This window comes from Oratosquilla oratoria, chromosome 15 (assembly GCF_046742065.1).
Source record: "Oratosquilla oratoria isolate Oo_2021 chromosome 15, ASM4674206v1, whole genome shotgun sequence".
Lineage (NCBI taxonomy): Eukaryota > Metazoa > Arthropoda > Malacostraca > Stomatopoda > Squillidae > Oratosquilla > Oratosquilla oratoria.
Window position 1 is genome coordinate 41,485,013 of NC_134791.1, and position 13,104 is coordinate 41,498,116.

General features: G+C 39.8%; 1 protein-coding gene across 5 annotated transcripts in view; it reads left to right on the plus strand.

Annotated features, from left to right (window-relative positions):
* Nucleotides 1-13,104, plus strand: part of kcc (solute carrier family 12 member kcc) — a 731,707-nt gene that overhangs the window by 675,181 nt on the left and 43,422 nt on the right. For all 5 annotated transcript variants that reach the window (XM_076198824.1, XM_076198825.1, XM_076198828.1 and 2 more), the window contains one exon: nt 1,149-1,270. In XM_076198824.1, the coding sequence (XP_076054939.1) occupies nt 1,149-1,270 (122 nt within the window). The remainder of the gene's footprint in view (nt 1-1,148; nt 1,271-13,104) is intronic.

Below are 13,104 nucleotides of genomic sequence, written 5' to 3' on the forward strand. Positions count from 1 at the left end.
ACATTGTGGTCACCCAGTACCAAAAATAATATAAAGAAAATTAAAAAAATCCAGAGAGTAGCAACAAAAATGGCTCCTGCACTTTAAATTTTGTCATATGAGGAGAGACTGGCTAGAGTTACCGACTTTGTAGCAAAGAAGAGAGAGAGGCAACCTACTGACCATTTATAGAATCATGAAGGGCACAGAAATAGAGAAGAGGACATGGAAAGAAACTCAAAAAACATAGTTATAGAAGAGATCTGAAGAACAGTTTTCCACATATAGTGGTGGACACTTGGAACAAACTGGATGAAAAAATAGTGTGTGCCAAAACTATTTATGAATTTAAGAGCGAACACTGTGAGATACAAAGGCAAGACACCAGGAACGTAGCTCACCTTCCTGTAAAATACAACTAGGTAAATAAAGGAATTTTAAGCATGTGCAGAAAATTATTTCTTTATTTTATTATTATTATGTTTTTTTACATACATCTATCTTTATCACAATTTTTTTTATCTTCATGAAAAATATGCTGGTTATTTGTAGTTGCCATATACTAGAAGGCCAGATACAAGAGCTTTTACTGTAGAACATTTTCCCCTCAGTGATAGCTTTAATCCCCACAGCATCAGCGGCATATGTTGTATGCTGCAGTTTAAAAAATTTGCCAAAAATAGACATTATGTTGGAGGTCAAATCTGTGGTTATGACCAAGTAGCCCTATCCATTGGCTATAAAAGGCACCTAAATTTTTTTATTTATTGACAAAACTGGCAACCCTGTCAGCAATTTTTCAGGGGTAACTTGTGGTATGAAATCGGCCTTTAGGACATAATTTAGGTGATTGTGGTGTATGAAACGAAGCATGAGGAGGTGAAGCTATACTTCAACAGTTAGGCAGGTGCTATTTAGTACGTATTCAGACATACTGAACTGGCAATTTCACATTGTAAATTTTTGTTATAAATGCATAATACGGGGGGGGGGGAGTATATACAACATTCGCCCGGCGACATATGGGTGAAAGTGAAAATGTGTAAAAAGAACTCATGTAAATGAAGAATTCCTGGATATTGTGATTGATTATATCATGACATACCAGTATGAATATGTTATGCTTGATTTGTTTTGACAGAAGTGTTATGCTTGATTTAATTTGACAGAAGTGTTATGGGGAAGCACAGGCTGCTAGACAGAGTTTACGAAGAGCCATGGATGAAGAGAAGGTAAAAGGATTTGTGGAAACCCTTGTGGCCAAGAACATCACAGAAGGCATCAATCACACGTATGTATGCAGAGGTTGTTCTAATCATATGTAAGATTCAGTGAAAAGTGTTCTGGATCATATCAAACCAAGTGTAAGTTTTTGGATGAGAGCATAAAAATAGAGGCAAAATTAGCTTGAATTAGGAATGGGAGGGTAAGAAGGAGGAAGGGAAAGAAGAGAAGGAAATGAGAGTGGGAGAAATGTTTATATCTATGCAAATGATGATGGTTGTTGTTATTGAGTTACTCATGAGGCAGTGATGAACCATGCACCACAAATCCTGGGTTCAGACTGCCTGGTCCTAACTCTTATCCCTGTTTCTTTTAAAATTAGAAACTTTTGTAATGCATTCTGCCTAGAACTCCTCGCATGCAACTACTACTCCGAGCAAGTACATTGACTTCAGAACCAGGAGGTCAAGGGTTGGGGGACTGACTACTGGGGAGAAGGGATGAAGTATTTTGTTTCCACAGCCATGTGTTGTTGACTGGGATACATTACCACTTCTAAGTAGGACTGTACTACAATGTATTATGGGCATACTAAAGTACTCCCTTGTATGGTAACAATCAATAAAACATTTGCATTGATCATGTGTCAGTGGCATAGCTAGAGGGGAAGCAAGAGGAATGATCACTCCCCTAAGTACATTTTTCAGAAGTGGCACCTTTGGAGTAATTTAACACCTAAATTCACATCTGTAATGTATTTTTATTTATTTATTTATTCCCACAATAAACCTGGTATTTTAAGCTATCTCCTCTAGGAAACCAAAACAAATTGTGATGTCATAACATAACATCTGACTCTGGACAATCCTGTAGAATTTCATCTTTGTCACATAAATTATTCAATCAGTCGTCTGACCCTGTATCCCCCAGGAAGCTAGCCACAGCTGTGAGTTCAGGCTAAAAGTCAATGAGGAGATTTTGTAGTGTTTTCTGGGAAGGGTGGAATGGTGTATTTACGAGTCTGTTGTCAGGTAGATTATGTGCTGGTAATGGTTTGATGTGAGGTGGTTACTTGAAGATCAATGTGTTAGTGCAATTCTTTGTCTTGTGAGTGATTTCTCTGTTGGAATGATTTCTAGAGCAATTTTGTAAAATATAGTTTGGCAGTCTATTGTGGAGTGCTTGTTTTGAGATCTAACAGTGTACATGTTTTTGTATGGATGTATTGTGGAGCACAAGTACTTTGGCATGCCCAGGAAGCACATTCCAGTACATCCTAAGGTCATCTAGGCATTGCCAGGTAGTGGGCTGTTGCACAATAAATTTTATACTCTTCAGTTTTTTTTATCTTATTTTTTAAGTTCAGTTTAGTATCAAATTGTTCATAATAAAATTCTCTATAAAGATATATGCATATCAAGTTAAGGGGGGTACTGTGGGAGGTCTTGCAGATATATGGGATGGGGGCTGTTGAGGGCAGTCATGAGTTTTTACTAGAGTAGTAGAGCCTGTGTTAGAAAGGGAAATGGAGAGAGCAAGTGATTTGAGGTAAAGGTGGGACTATGTCACGGCTGTTTCATGTCACCATGGTTGTTCAATGTGTACATGGACAGGGTGGTGTGGGAGGTGGAGGTGAGGGTAATGGGGAGAAGACTGGAGATTGTTAAAAAAAAAATGGAGAAAAGTGGGAAGTGAGCCAGTTGCTGTTTGGTGATGACACTGCACTTGTGTCAGGGTCAGAGGAGGGATTAAGGGAGTTAGTGACAGAGTTTGGAAAGGTATGCAATAGGAGAGAGTTGAAAGTGAATGTTGGTAAAAGCAAGATGATGAGAATGAATAATAATTATAAACATTACTGAAAAACCCAAATATCTTTAGAGTAACATTGGATTTCTTCTATAGTATCAGTAATCTGTGTGGAAAGCTATTTTTTTTCAGGTCTCTTCTGTAACTGTCTTTCTTCAGTTTTTTTTTCTTTCATGTCCTCTTGTTTCTCTTCTGTCCCACTTTAGTAAGTCATCTCTATCGAGAATTTCCATCCCTTTCATGATTGAAAATGGTCAACAAATTGCCTCTTTCTCTTCTCTGTTCCAGTGTTGACAGATGTAATTTCTCCAATCTTTGTTTGTATGTCAGATTTGACAGTGTAGGTGCCATTTTTGTCACTGCTCTTTGGATTCTTTCTAATTTTCTTATGTTTTTCTTTGTGCTAGGTGCCCATAGGCCTTATCAGTGTAATGACTATTTTTTCTACCAACTCCTCATCTATGTAGTCGAAGGCCACTTTCATTGATCTCAATAAGTTATAAGTCTCTCTGAATAATTTATTGACATGTTTATCAGGTGTCAAGTCGCTTGAGATAATTACTCCCAGGCGCCTTTCTGAATTGACTTTTTTGACTTCTTTGTTTCCAATTTTATACTGTCTCGATACTCTGTTTTTACTTTTTCCAAATTCCATTATGCTACATTTTTTAATGTTGAAGTTCATATCACATCACTGAATCCATTCCCATATTTTGTCTAGGTCATCTTGCAGCAATCTGCAATCTTCTTCTGTTCTTACTCTTGAGTAATTTGGCATCATCAGGAAAGAAGTTCATGTAACAATTTACTCCCTCATCCATATCATTTCTATATATGGCAAACATTAATGGAGCCAATACAGAGCTTTGCGGGATGCCATTTTTCACATCTTCCCAGTTCGAATTTTTGTCTCTAAGTACCAATCTCATTTTTCTCCCAGTTAAGAAACCCTTCACCCAATCCAACAGTTTACCTTGTATTCCTCCTATTATTTCAATTTTTCTTATTAATTCTTTATGTGGTACTTTGTCGAATGCCTTCTGCAAATCCAAGAAAGCGCAATCTGCCCAGCCATCTCTTTCTTGTATTATCTCAATTAATCTCGAGTAAAAGCAGATTAGGTTTGTGGTGCACGATCTGCCACTTCTTAAGCCAAATTGTTTGGGGTTTGTTATTTTATTTTCTTCCAAGTGTTTGGTCTATTTGTTTCTGATGACCTTTTCGCATATTTTTGCTACTGTGCTTGTAAGGGATACCAGTCTGAAGTTTGTAGGATCTTCCCTATTTCCTCCTTTATATATTGGTACTATGTTTGCATCTTTCCAATCTTGCAGCACCTTTCCCTCTTTGAGTGAGAAGTCAATTATCTTGTATAGTTTATCTGTCAATTTGTCTATACACTCTTTCAGTATCCAATTTGAGATTCCATCTGGTCCATGCGATTTCCTGACATCTAGATTTTTTATCTGGTCTCTTATTTCTTTTTGTGTTACCTTTATTTCTTTCATCATGGGTGATCTTTCTTGTTGTCCATCTTCCCAAGATTGTGAGCTCTCAAGTGTAAAAACAGACCTGAAATGTCTGATCATAACTTCTGCCATCTCTGTGTCATCTATATATTCTTTATGTCCTTCATGCAAGAAGAAGCTGAAGGAGGAGTGGGAGGGAGTGAAGGATAGAGTAGAGCTAAGTGTGGGGGAGGAATGGGGATGGTTCAAGGAGGGAGTCACAAAGTGTGCAAGGATGGTGTGTGGAACAAGAAGGACAGGAGGAAATAGAAGGAAGGGTAGTGAATGGTGGGATGAGGAAACAAAGAAGGTTGTAGAAGAGAAGAAGCGAGCTTTCACAGATTTGTTACAAAATAGGACGAGGGAGTCATATGAGAGGTACAAAGAAAAGAAAAGAGAAGTAAAGCAAAAGGTAAAGGAGGCAAAGAGGAGAGCAGATGTGAAGTGGGGTAAGAGTATGACAAAAAAAATTGAAAGTAATAAAAAGATGTTTTGGAATGAAATTAAGAGAGGAAGAGGAGGTGAATCAAGTAGAGAAGAAAAAGTAAAAGGTGCAGATGGAGAGATGATAATGGAAGAGAAGGCAGTAAGGGGAAGATGGGCAGAATATTTTAGGGAGTTGCTAAATGTTAAAGAGGATAGGGAGGGAAAGATAGTTGCAGTGGGAAATGCGAAGAAAATGAGAGTGATGAGTGAGGAAAAGGGAGGAGAAATAAGGAAGGATGAAGTGAAGGCAGTTGTTAAGATGATGAAAGCAGGTAAGGCACCTGGTCTGGATGGATGCCATTCAGAATGTCTAAAAAAGGAGGTACAGTGATGGTGGACTGGCTGGTGAGGTTATTTAATGTTTGCTGGAGAGAGGGTAGCATGCCGGAGGACTGGAGGAGTGCCTGTATAGTTCCACTTTACAAGGGAAAAGGGGACAAGTGTGAATGTAGTAGTTTCAGAGGGATTGGCTTGTTAAGTGTAGTTGGGAAGGCTTATGGGAGGATCTTGTAGGTTGTGTAGATCAGATCTTTGTGGTAAGACAAATATGTGAGAGAGCTATAGGAAAGGGGAAGGATGTTTTTTTGGCTTTTATGGATCTGGAAAAGGCTTATGATAGGGTAGACAGAAAGGCACTGTGGGAGGTTATGCAGATTTATGGGATAGGAGGAAAGTTTCTGGGAGCTGTCAAGAGTTTTTATGAGAGTAGTAGAGCTTGTGTCAGGATTAGAAATGGAGAGAGTGAGTGGTTCGAGGTAAAGGTGGGACTTCGTCAAGGATGCGTTATATCGCCCTGGCTGTTCAACTTATACATGGATGGGGTAGTGCGAGAGGTAAATGCAAGGGTAGTGGGTCAGGAATTGGAGATGGTTAAAGAAAATGGAGAAAAGTGGGAGGTGAGCCAGCTGTTGTTTGCTGATGACATTGCGCTTGTGGCAGGATCGGAGGAGGGACTGAGGAAGTTGGTGAGAGAGTTTGGGAGAGTATGTGATAGAAGAAAGCTAAAGATAAATGTGGGTAAAAGTAAGGCGATGAGATGTACAAGGGGTGAAAGTGACAGTAGACTGGAAGTGAGCATTAAGGGAGAGCGACTGGAGGAAGTGGATAGTTTTAGATACTTGGGTGCAAATGTGGCAGGAAAAGGTGGAGTGAAGGTGGAGGTAGAATGTAGATTGAGAGAAGCAAGTAAATGCCTTGGTGGATTGAAGGGTGTAATGAAGAATAGACATTTGGGAATGGATGCTAAGAGGAGACTGTATGAAGGAGTGATTGTGCCAACAGCACTGTATGGGGCAGAAACATGGAACATAAGAGAGGAGAGAGAAGGAGTTTGAATGTGTTTGAGATGAGGTGTCTGAGAAGTATGATGGGGGTTACTAGGCTAGATTGAGTGAGAAATGAGGAGGTGAGGAGAAGAATGGGGGTGGAAAGGGAGTTGGGAGATAGGGTTGATGAAAGAGTATTAGGATGGTTTGGACACATGGAAAGAATGAGTGAAGAAAGACTAGTAAAAGAGGTATGGAAGGCAGATGAGGAGGGAGTGAACATGAGGGGACGTCCTAGGATGAGGTGGATGGATGGGGTGAAGGGGGCTTTGGGGAAGAGGGGAATGTCTGTTGAGGAAGGACGGGAGAGGACAGAAGACAGGGGTGAATGGAGAATGGTTGTATATGGATGATGTTGTGATGCATGAGGTGGAATGGGTGGGGGGATGGGGGCTGAGGTAGTATGTGTGAGCAAAATTTGACGCAGCCCGAAGGGGTTTCTCCCATCCTCTCCTTTTATGCATGGGGGGACGGAGAGGGGGGGTCGCCGATTTAATGAAGCGGCCTTGCTGTGCATGTGCTGTGTCTTGTGACACTGCTTCTGACCCAGGGCAGTGGACAGGGTGTAGGGATGCCACGTCGTCCGGGAGGTGCTAGGATGGGAGGGAGGGTGGAGGGATGTGGAGTGTATTCAGGAATGGAATGGGTGGAAGTGATTTTGTGCCTTTTCCTTTTTGGCTACCTCCCTAGTAAGGGGGAAAAATCCTTGGTACATGTATGTATGTATGTATGTTTATCCTTTAGTTTATCATTTATATATCTGTAAAAGAGTTTAGGTTGATCCTTACCTTTGTCTATAATATCTTTTTCATAATTTCTTTTTTCTCTCCTGCATATATTCACATATTTGTTCCTAAGTTTTATACATGTTTGCCATCTGAATGTTTTTTTTATCTTTTTCCATCTTTTCCAGGCTTTGTCTCACCTGTCTCTAGCCTCGCTACACCTTTTATTAAACCAACACTTTATGTAGATCTCATTTTGTTTCTTTGTTGGTACATATTTGTTAATTCCTTCCTTGTACTTTGGATATGTTCCATTTGTCTTCCATCTTTGTTTCCTCTTTAGAGAAAAATATCCCAGTTTATGTTTTGGATATTTTTTCTTAGTTTTACAAAGTCTATTTTGTTGTACATTAATCTTCCTTCTCTATGTTTGTCATTCCTATCTACATTGTTCTGTTCTTTTAATTAAAACTCTCTTAGTATATGTGGTCATTCTTTCCAATTGGTGTTTTATACTCCATATTGTTCACAATATCTGGTTCAGAAGTTAATATTAAGTCTAGTTTTGACAGTTCCTCATTGTTTCTATATCTAGTATTTTCCTTAACTCATTGTGTTAGGGTGTATTCAATGGTCATATCCAGTAGAATGTTGCTCCAAAGTTCATCTCCCCCTTTAACTATCATTTCTTCCCAGATTATGTCTTTTGCATTAAAATTTCCCATGATTACTATGTTTCCACCCTCTTTCAGTAACTTGTTTAGCACAATCATTGTGTCTTTCATTAATTTAGAATGTTCGCTGTCCAACCACACATGTGTTTTTGATGGTACATACACTGCTACAAATTTTCTGCTTTTCATCTTTTTGTTTGCAATTTTGATCATAATTAATTCTGCATTGCATTGGCCTTCAATAATCTTTGTCACATTTAAACCCTTTTTGGTCAATATCATGACACCTCCCTGCTTGTCTGTTCTATTTTTCCCCCAGTGGTTGTATAGACCATGTCCCACTATGCTTGTTCTTTCAATTTTGTCTCCACTATTCCCATGATGTCAGGTTTTTTTGTTTCTAGATAGTCATTTAGTTCATTGATTCCAGAGATTATGCCATCGATATTTGTGTATGCCACTTTTTGTTTCATATTTTCCTTTCTTTTTTGGTTTAACCACTTCAGTACGGGACTTAAATCTCGCGGGCAGCAGCCAATGCCAGCCGTATGACGTGTCGTAATAATACTCGCATCATAAAATATAGTCACGGCTTATATCAATCGTTCTCTCTTTCACCCGCGAATTTTGAAAACCACAGAGAATGGGATTCAGGGCGCATTTGGGAGAATGTAAAAACACAGGGGCGACTACAATAAATATAATCAAGACGCCGATATGGCAGCGTCGCGAATCCACTTGCTCCTCATGACGCCTACATGTGCGGCACCGTATGGAAGGGGTTAAGTTTCCATTTTTTTTATGCACCATTTTTTCACTCTCAAGTTCAGCACTCTCCAAAAAAACTTGTTTTTTTTTCCGTCTCTGTTTCTTTGACTCTTCCACCCTTAAGGTCACTACTTGTAATTGCTCTTTGACCTTTTCCAGTTCATCATTTTTATTTTTGTCCTCATTTTTCATTCTCTTGTTTTCTCTTTTAAGGATTTCAATTTTGCTCTTTAGGTCTCTTAATTCTTTAATCGTTTCCTCATTACTCTTACGCAAAGTAATAAATTCCCCATGTACAGGTTGGTAATCCAGTTTTAAATCTATAATTTCTTCCATTAAGTCATTTACTTCACGATTTCTTAATGCATTACTATGTCTAAGCTTTTACCTATTTCACCTGGGTTTCTTTGGAACCCTGAAAAAAAGTCACTTTCCCACCTTTGGTTTTTTCTCGGAGTGTATCAAGCAATGGCATTTGGGGATGACACCTCTAGGACTTTCCACTATACTTACATCCAGTCCTCGCTTCGTAGGTTCATTTGTTATTCTTTCCTCATTTTCTTTCTCCATTTTGCCAAAAAAATATACCTATTTTAAGAACTGGAAAGGCTTTTATCGGCCATACGAGTACCATAGCCTACCCATCCTGTTCAATAACAACTGGTGTTCTTTTGTCCATTTGGTGGGAAGTGTTGCTGGGGCTATTTTGAGTCTGTAATGAACCATGTGTTGAGTGTATCAAGGTATGGCTCAACCATGTGTTGAGTGTATCAAGGTATGGCTCTATTATTTCTGCAGCATTGTCTGTGTTATGATGTGTACATGTGATTGTTATGTTGTCTGCATAGGAAGAGATTTGTATTTCTGAAGTGTCTGGTGTGGGTATATCATGCATGTATAGGTTAAAGAGTGTGGGGGATAGAACAGAGCCCTGTGGTATTCCATTCTTAATGTTTCTGGTGTGCGATGATTGGCCATTATATGACACATAAGCATTCCTGCTTGCCAGATAATTGGCCAGCCATCTTTTAGTGTTATTGTACATATCTGTGTTATATATTTTGTTTGTTAGATTGTGGCGGGTGGTTGCATCAAAAGCTTTACTAATGTCTAATGTTATAAGAAGTGTTCTATGATGGGGCCTATCTGAATTGATGCCATCTAATATTCTTTGCATGAGGTTTATTAGAAGAGTGTTTGTGGAGTGTAGTGGCCTAAAACAGTGCTGTGGTGAGTTGAAGTATGAGACATTCAGTGACTTTGGAGGGGGTGCAGAGAAGTGTGATTGGGCAGTGTGATGTTGGGTCTTTATTGGGATTTGGGATTGTGATTATTTTCCCATGATTCCAGATGTCAGGTGAATAGCTGTAGTTTACAATGTTTGTGAGTGCGTGTATCCCTTGTGCTCCAATGTGTTTTAGGTGGATGTTACTTATGTTGTCAGGGCCACAGGGAGATGAGTGCCTGAGGTTATGTATTATGTGTTTTGTCTGACTGTCTGTGAAGGGTGTATAGTCTGAGTCTATGGGAAAGTCTTTCTTATGTCGAATGGTGCATCGGTCGTCAGGGTGAGAAGTGAGATGGCTTGTCTGTATTTACCTGGTTGTATTATACGGGAAGGGGAGCTATGCTCGTGGTGACCCATTTTTGTATCTCGCAAGATGAAGTTTGTTCTTAAATTGTTGTATTGTGCTTGCACACAATGATTTATGTGTGTGTTTGCTTGTCTGTTTGAGGGTGAATTATCTGTTATTGTGGTTATTGCTGTGTGAGAGCGTGTTGTGTTACTGTTGGATAGTGTAATGATGTTGAGTGTTTTGTACAATTTGCTGGTGTTTGTTTTGTGATCAAGTGTATTGACAAACTTTTGCCAATATTGTGTTTTTTGTTCATGTATTTTATTGTTAATCTCTGTGTTTAGTGTTTGTATTTGGTCTGCTATGTTTTGAGGGATAGGTGTGGGGGTATTGTGTTAAGCCTGTCTCGTTATCTGATGAGGCCTTGGATTTCTGGTGTGATATTGGGGCTGTGTGATTTTCTTTTGCCTCTAGGGATATATCTCTTGTCTGCATTTTGTATGATTGTATTAAAAGTGTGTACAACATTATTTATGTTTGTGATTGGTGTACTGTTAAGTGTCTCAAAAATTTTCTGTCTCTTCAGTAAAAGCTTCCCAGTTTGCTCTCTTGTAATTGGTGTATGTGTGTCTGCAGTCAACTGGGGTGCATCTTGTTTTGGTGGTGGTGATGATTAGAAGGTGGTCAGATCCAAGGGATCTGACTACTCTCCATGAAGTTGTTGGGGTTAGACAAGGGGAGCAGAAGGTATCAGGAGAGGAGGGGGTATAGAGGGCTTTGTGTGGGATATGTGTATGATTATGTGTGTTGTTCATGATGGTCAGTGAGTCAAGTTCAGTTTGCATATCAAGCCCTCTGTTTGTGTCAGGGCTGTTGACATATCAGGCCAATGACTTGGCTTTGAAGTCACCACACATGATGAGGGTAGGGATTTTGGCTAGTTGATTAAGTTGAGGTCTGAAGGTGTTTGGAACTGGGAGATGACTGGGGGTGGGATGTATATGTTAACTATTGTCAGTGCTGATTTGTTACCTGTACGGATTAGAATAGATTGGATTTCTGTGGTGTTATCTGTGGTAGGGAGGAGGATTTTGGTTGTGGTGCTTGTCCACAAAACAGATGGATTGGTGGATCAGGGTGATGAGTCCACCGCCATTACTGTCAGTCCAGTCTTGTCTAATGGTGGTGAAGCTGTGAAATGATGGTGTTTTCTGCGAGTGTCTTAGTTTTGTTTCTTGTATGACGGCAATGTGTATGTTGTGTTGTTTGAGGAAGTTTTCGAGTTTGTGTTTTTTGTGTTGATGCCATCAATGTTGTATGTGTTGTATTTTGCTGTCTGGGGTTGGGGTGTTGATGAGGAAGGTATAGGATTTGGGTCAGAGGGAGGGAGAGGTGTGATTGGGGACAAAGGAGGGGAAGGATTGATTGAGGACAAGGGCAGGGCGAGACTGGGTGTGGCAAGGGTGCAGGCTGTGGTTGGGAAGATGGGAGTGAGGGTATTGGAGGGCAGGTAGAACATGTCTGTGTTTGTGTATTTGTTTGTGTTTTCAAATGTAGAAGTGAAGTGGGCCCAGTTTTTGCATATGTTGCATTGAACTGAGCCCTTTGTCTGTTTGCATGAGGTGATGGGTTTGGAGCATGTTGGGCATGTGTATTTTGTGGTGGGCCCAGGATTGCTCTCTACATCTCAGTACAGAAAAAAACATAACAGTGGATATCGTGAAAGGATTGTGGTACTCACCCAGGTGATCGAAGCCCCTTCTGGGGATAGGTTCCACCTGCATAGTGCTGGTGGCCAGGAATGTTTACTGCTGTTTGGCCCTCAACCTTGGGGTTGAGAGGTGGTCCCACGATGAAGACTCAGCATTTTGTTTTTTCAACTCATTCTTTCTCTACACATTGCCCTGTATTCTGCTTTAGATCTATAATTTCATTTAATAGTTCTGTAATCTCTTGATTTCTTAGAATATTTTTACACCTTATTTCCCTTTCCAAATCTATACCTTTACCTAGTATTCTATCTTCTCTTGCAAACCCTGAAAAACAATATCATCGTACCTTTCATTTCTTTGTGGCATTTCCATATATCAGCTCTTTTTTTAGATGACCCCTAACAGCGATTCAACTTTGCTCACATCTAGTCTTCTTTTCATTGGTTCACCATATTTTTGTCTGTCTTCACCATCCTCCATTTTAAATCGTTACTGCTGGGTGAATTTACTCTAGTAAATAATTTCAGTCACTCTATAAGTAAAGCACCCCTGTCCCAATACAATACCAGACTAGGTATCTCCTGATAACATAAGTAACATCCACCTAAAACACATTGGACCACAAGGTATACACGCACTCACAAACATTGCAAACTACAGCTATTCACACAACACTATACCCGACATCTGGAAGCACACCATTCCAAAACCGAACAAAGACCCAACAATCCCAACATCGTACCGCCCAATCACACTTCTCTGCACCCCCTCTAAAGTCATTGAACACCTAATACTTAAACTTGTCACACCACATATTCCCCTTGCTGACTCACAACACGGTTTTAGGCCACTACACTCCACAAACACTCTTCTGATAAACCTCACACAAAGAATTTTAGATGGCATCAATTCAGATAGGCCCCACCACAGAACACTTCTTATAACATTAGACATTAGTAAAGCTTTTGATGCTATCCCCCACCACAACCTAACAAATAGAATATATAACACAGACATACACAATAACACCAAAAGATGGCTGGCCAATTATCTGGCAGGTAGGAATGCTTACGCGTCATATAATGGCCAATAATCGCACATCAGAAACATTAAGAATGGAGTACCACAGGGCTCTGTTCTATCCCCCACACTCTTTAATCTATACATGCATGACTTACCCACACCAGACACCTCAGAAATACAAATCTCTTCCTATGCAGACGACATAACAATCACATGCACACATCGTAACACAGACAAAGCTGCAGAAATAGTCAAGCCATACCTTGATACACTCAACACATGGTTCATCACAAACAG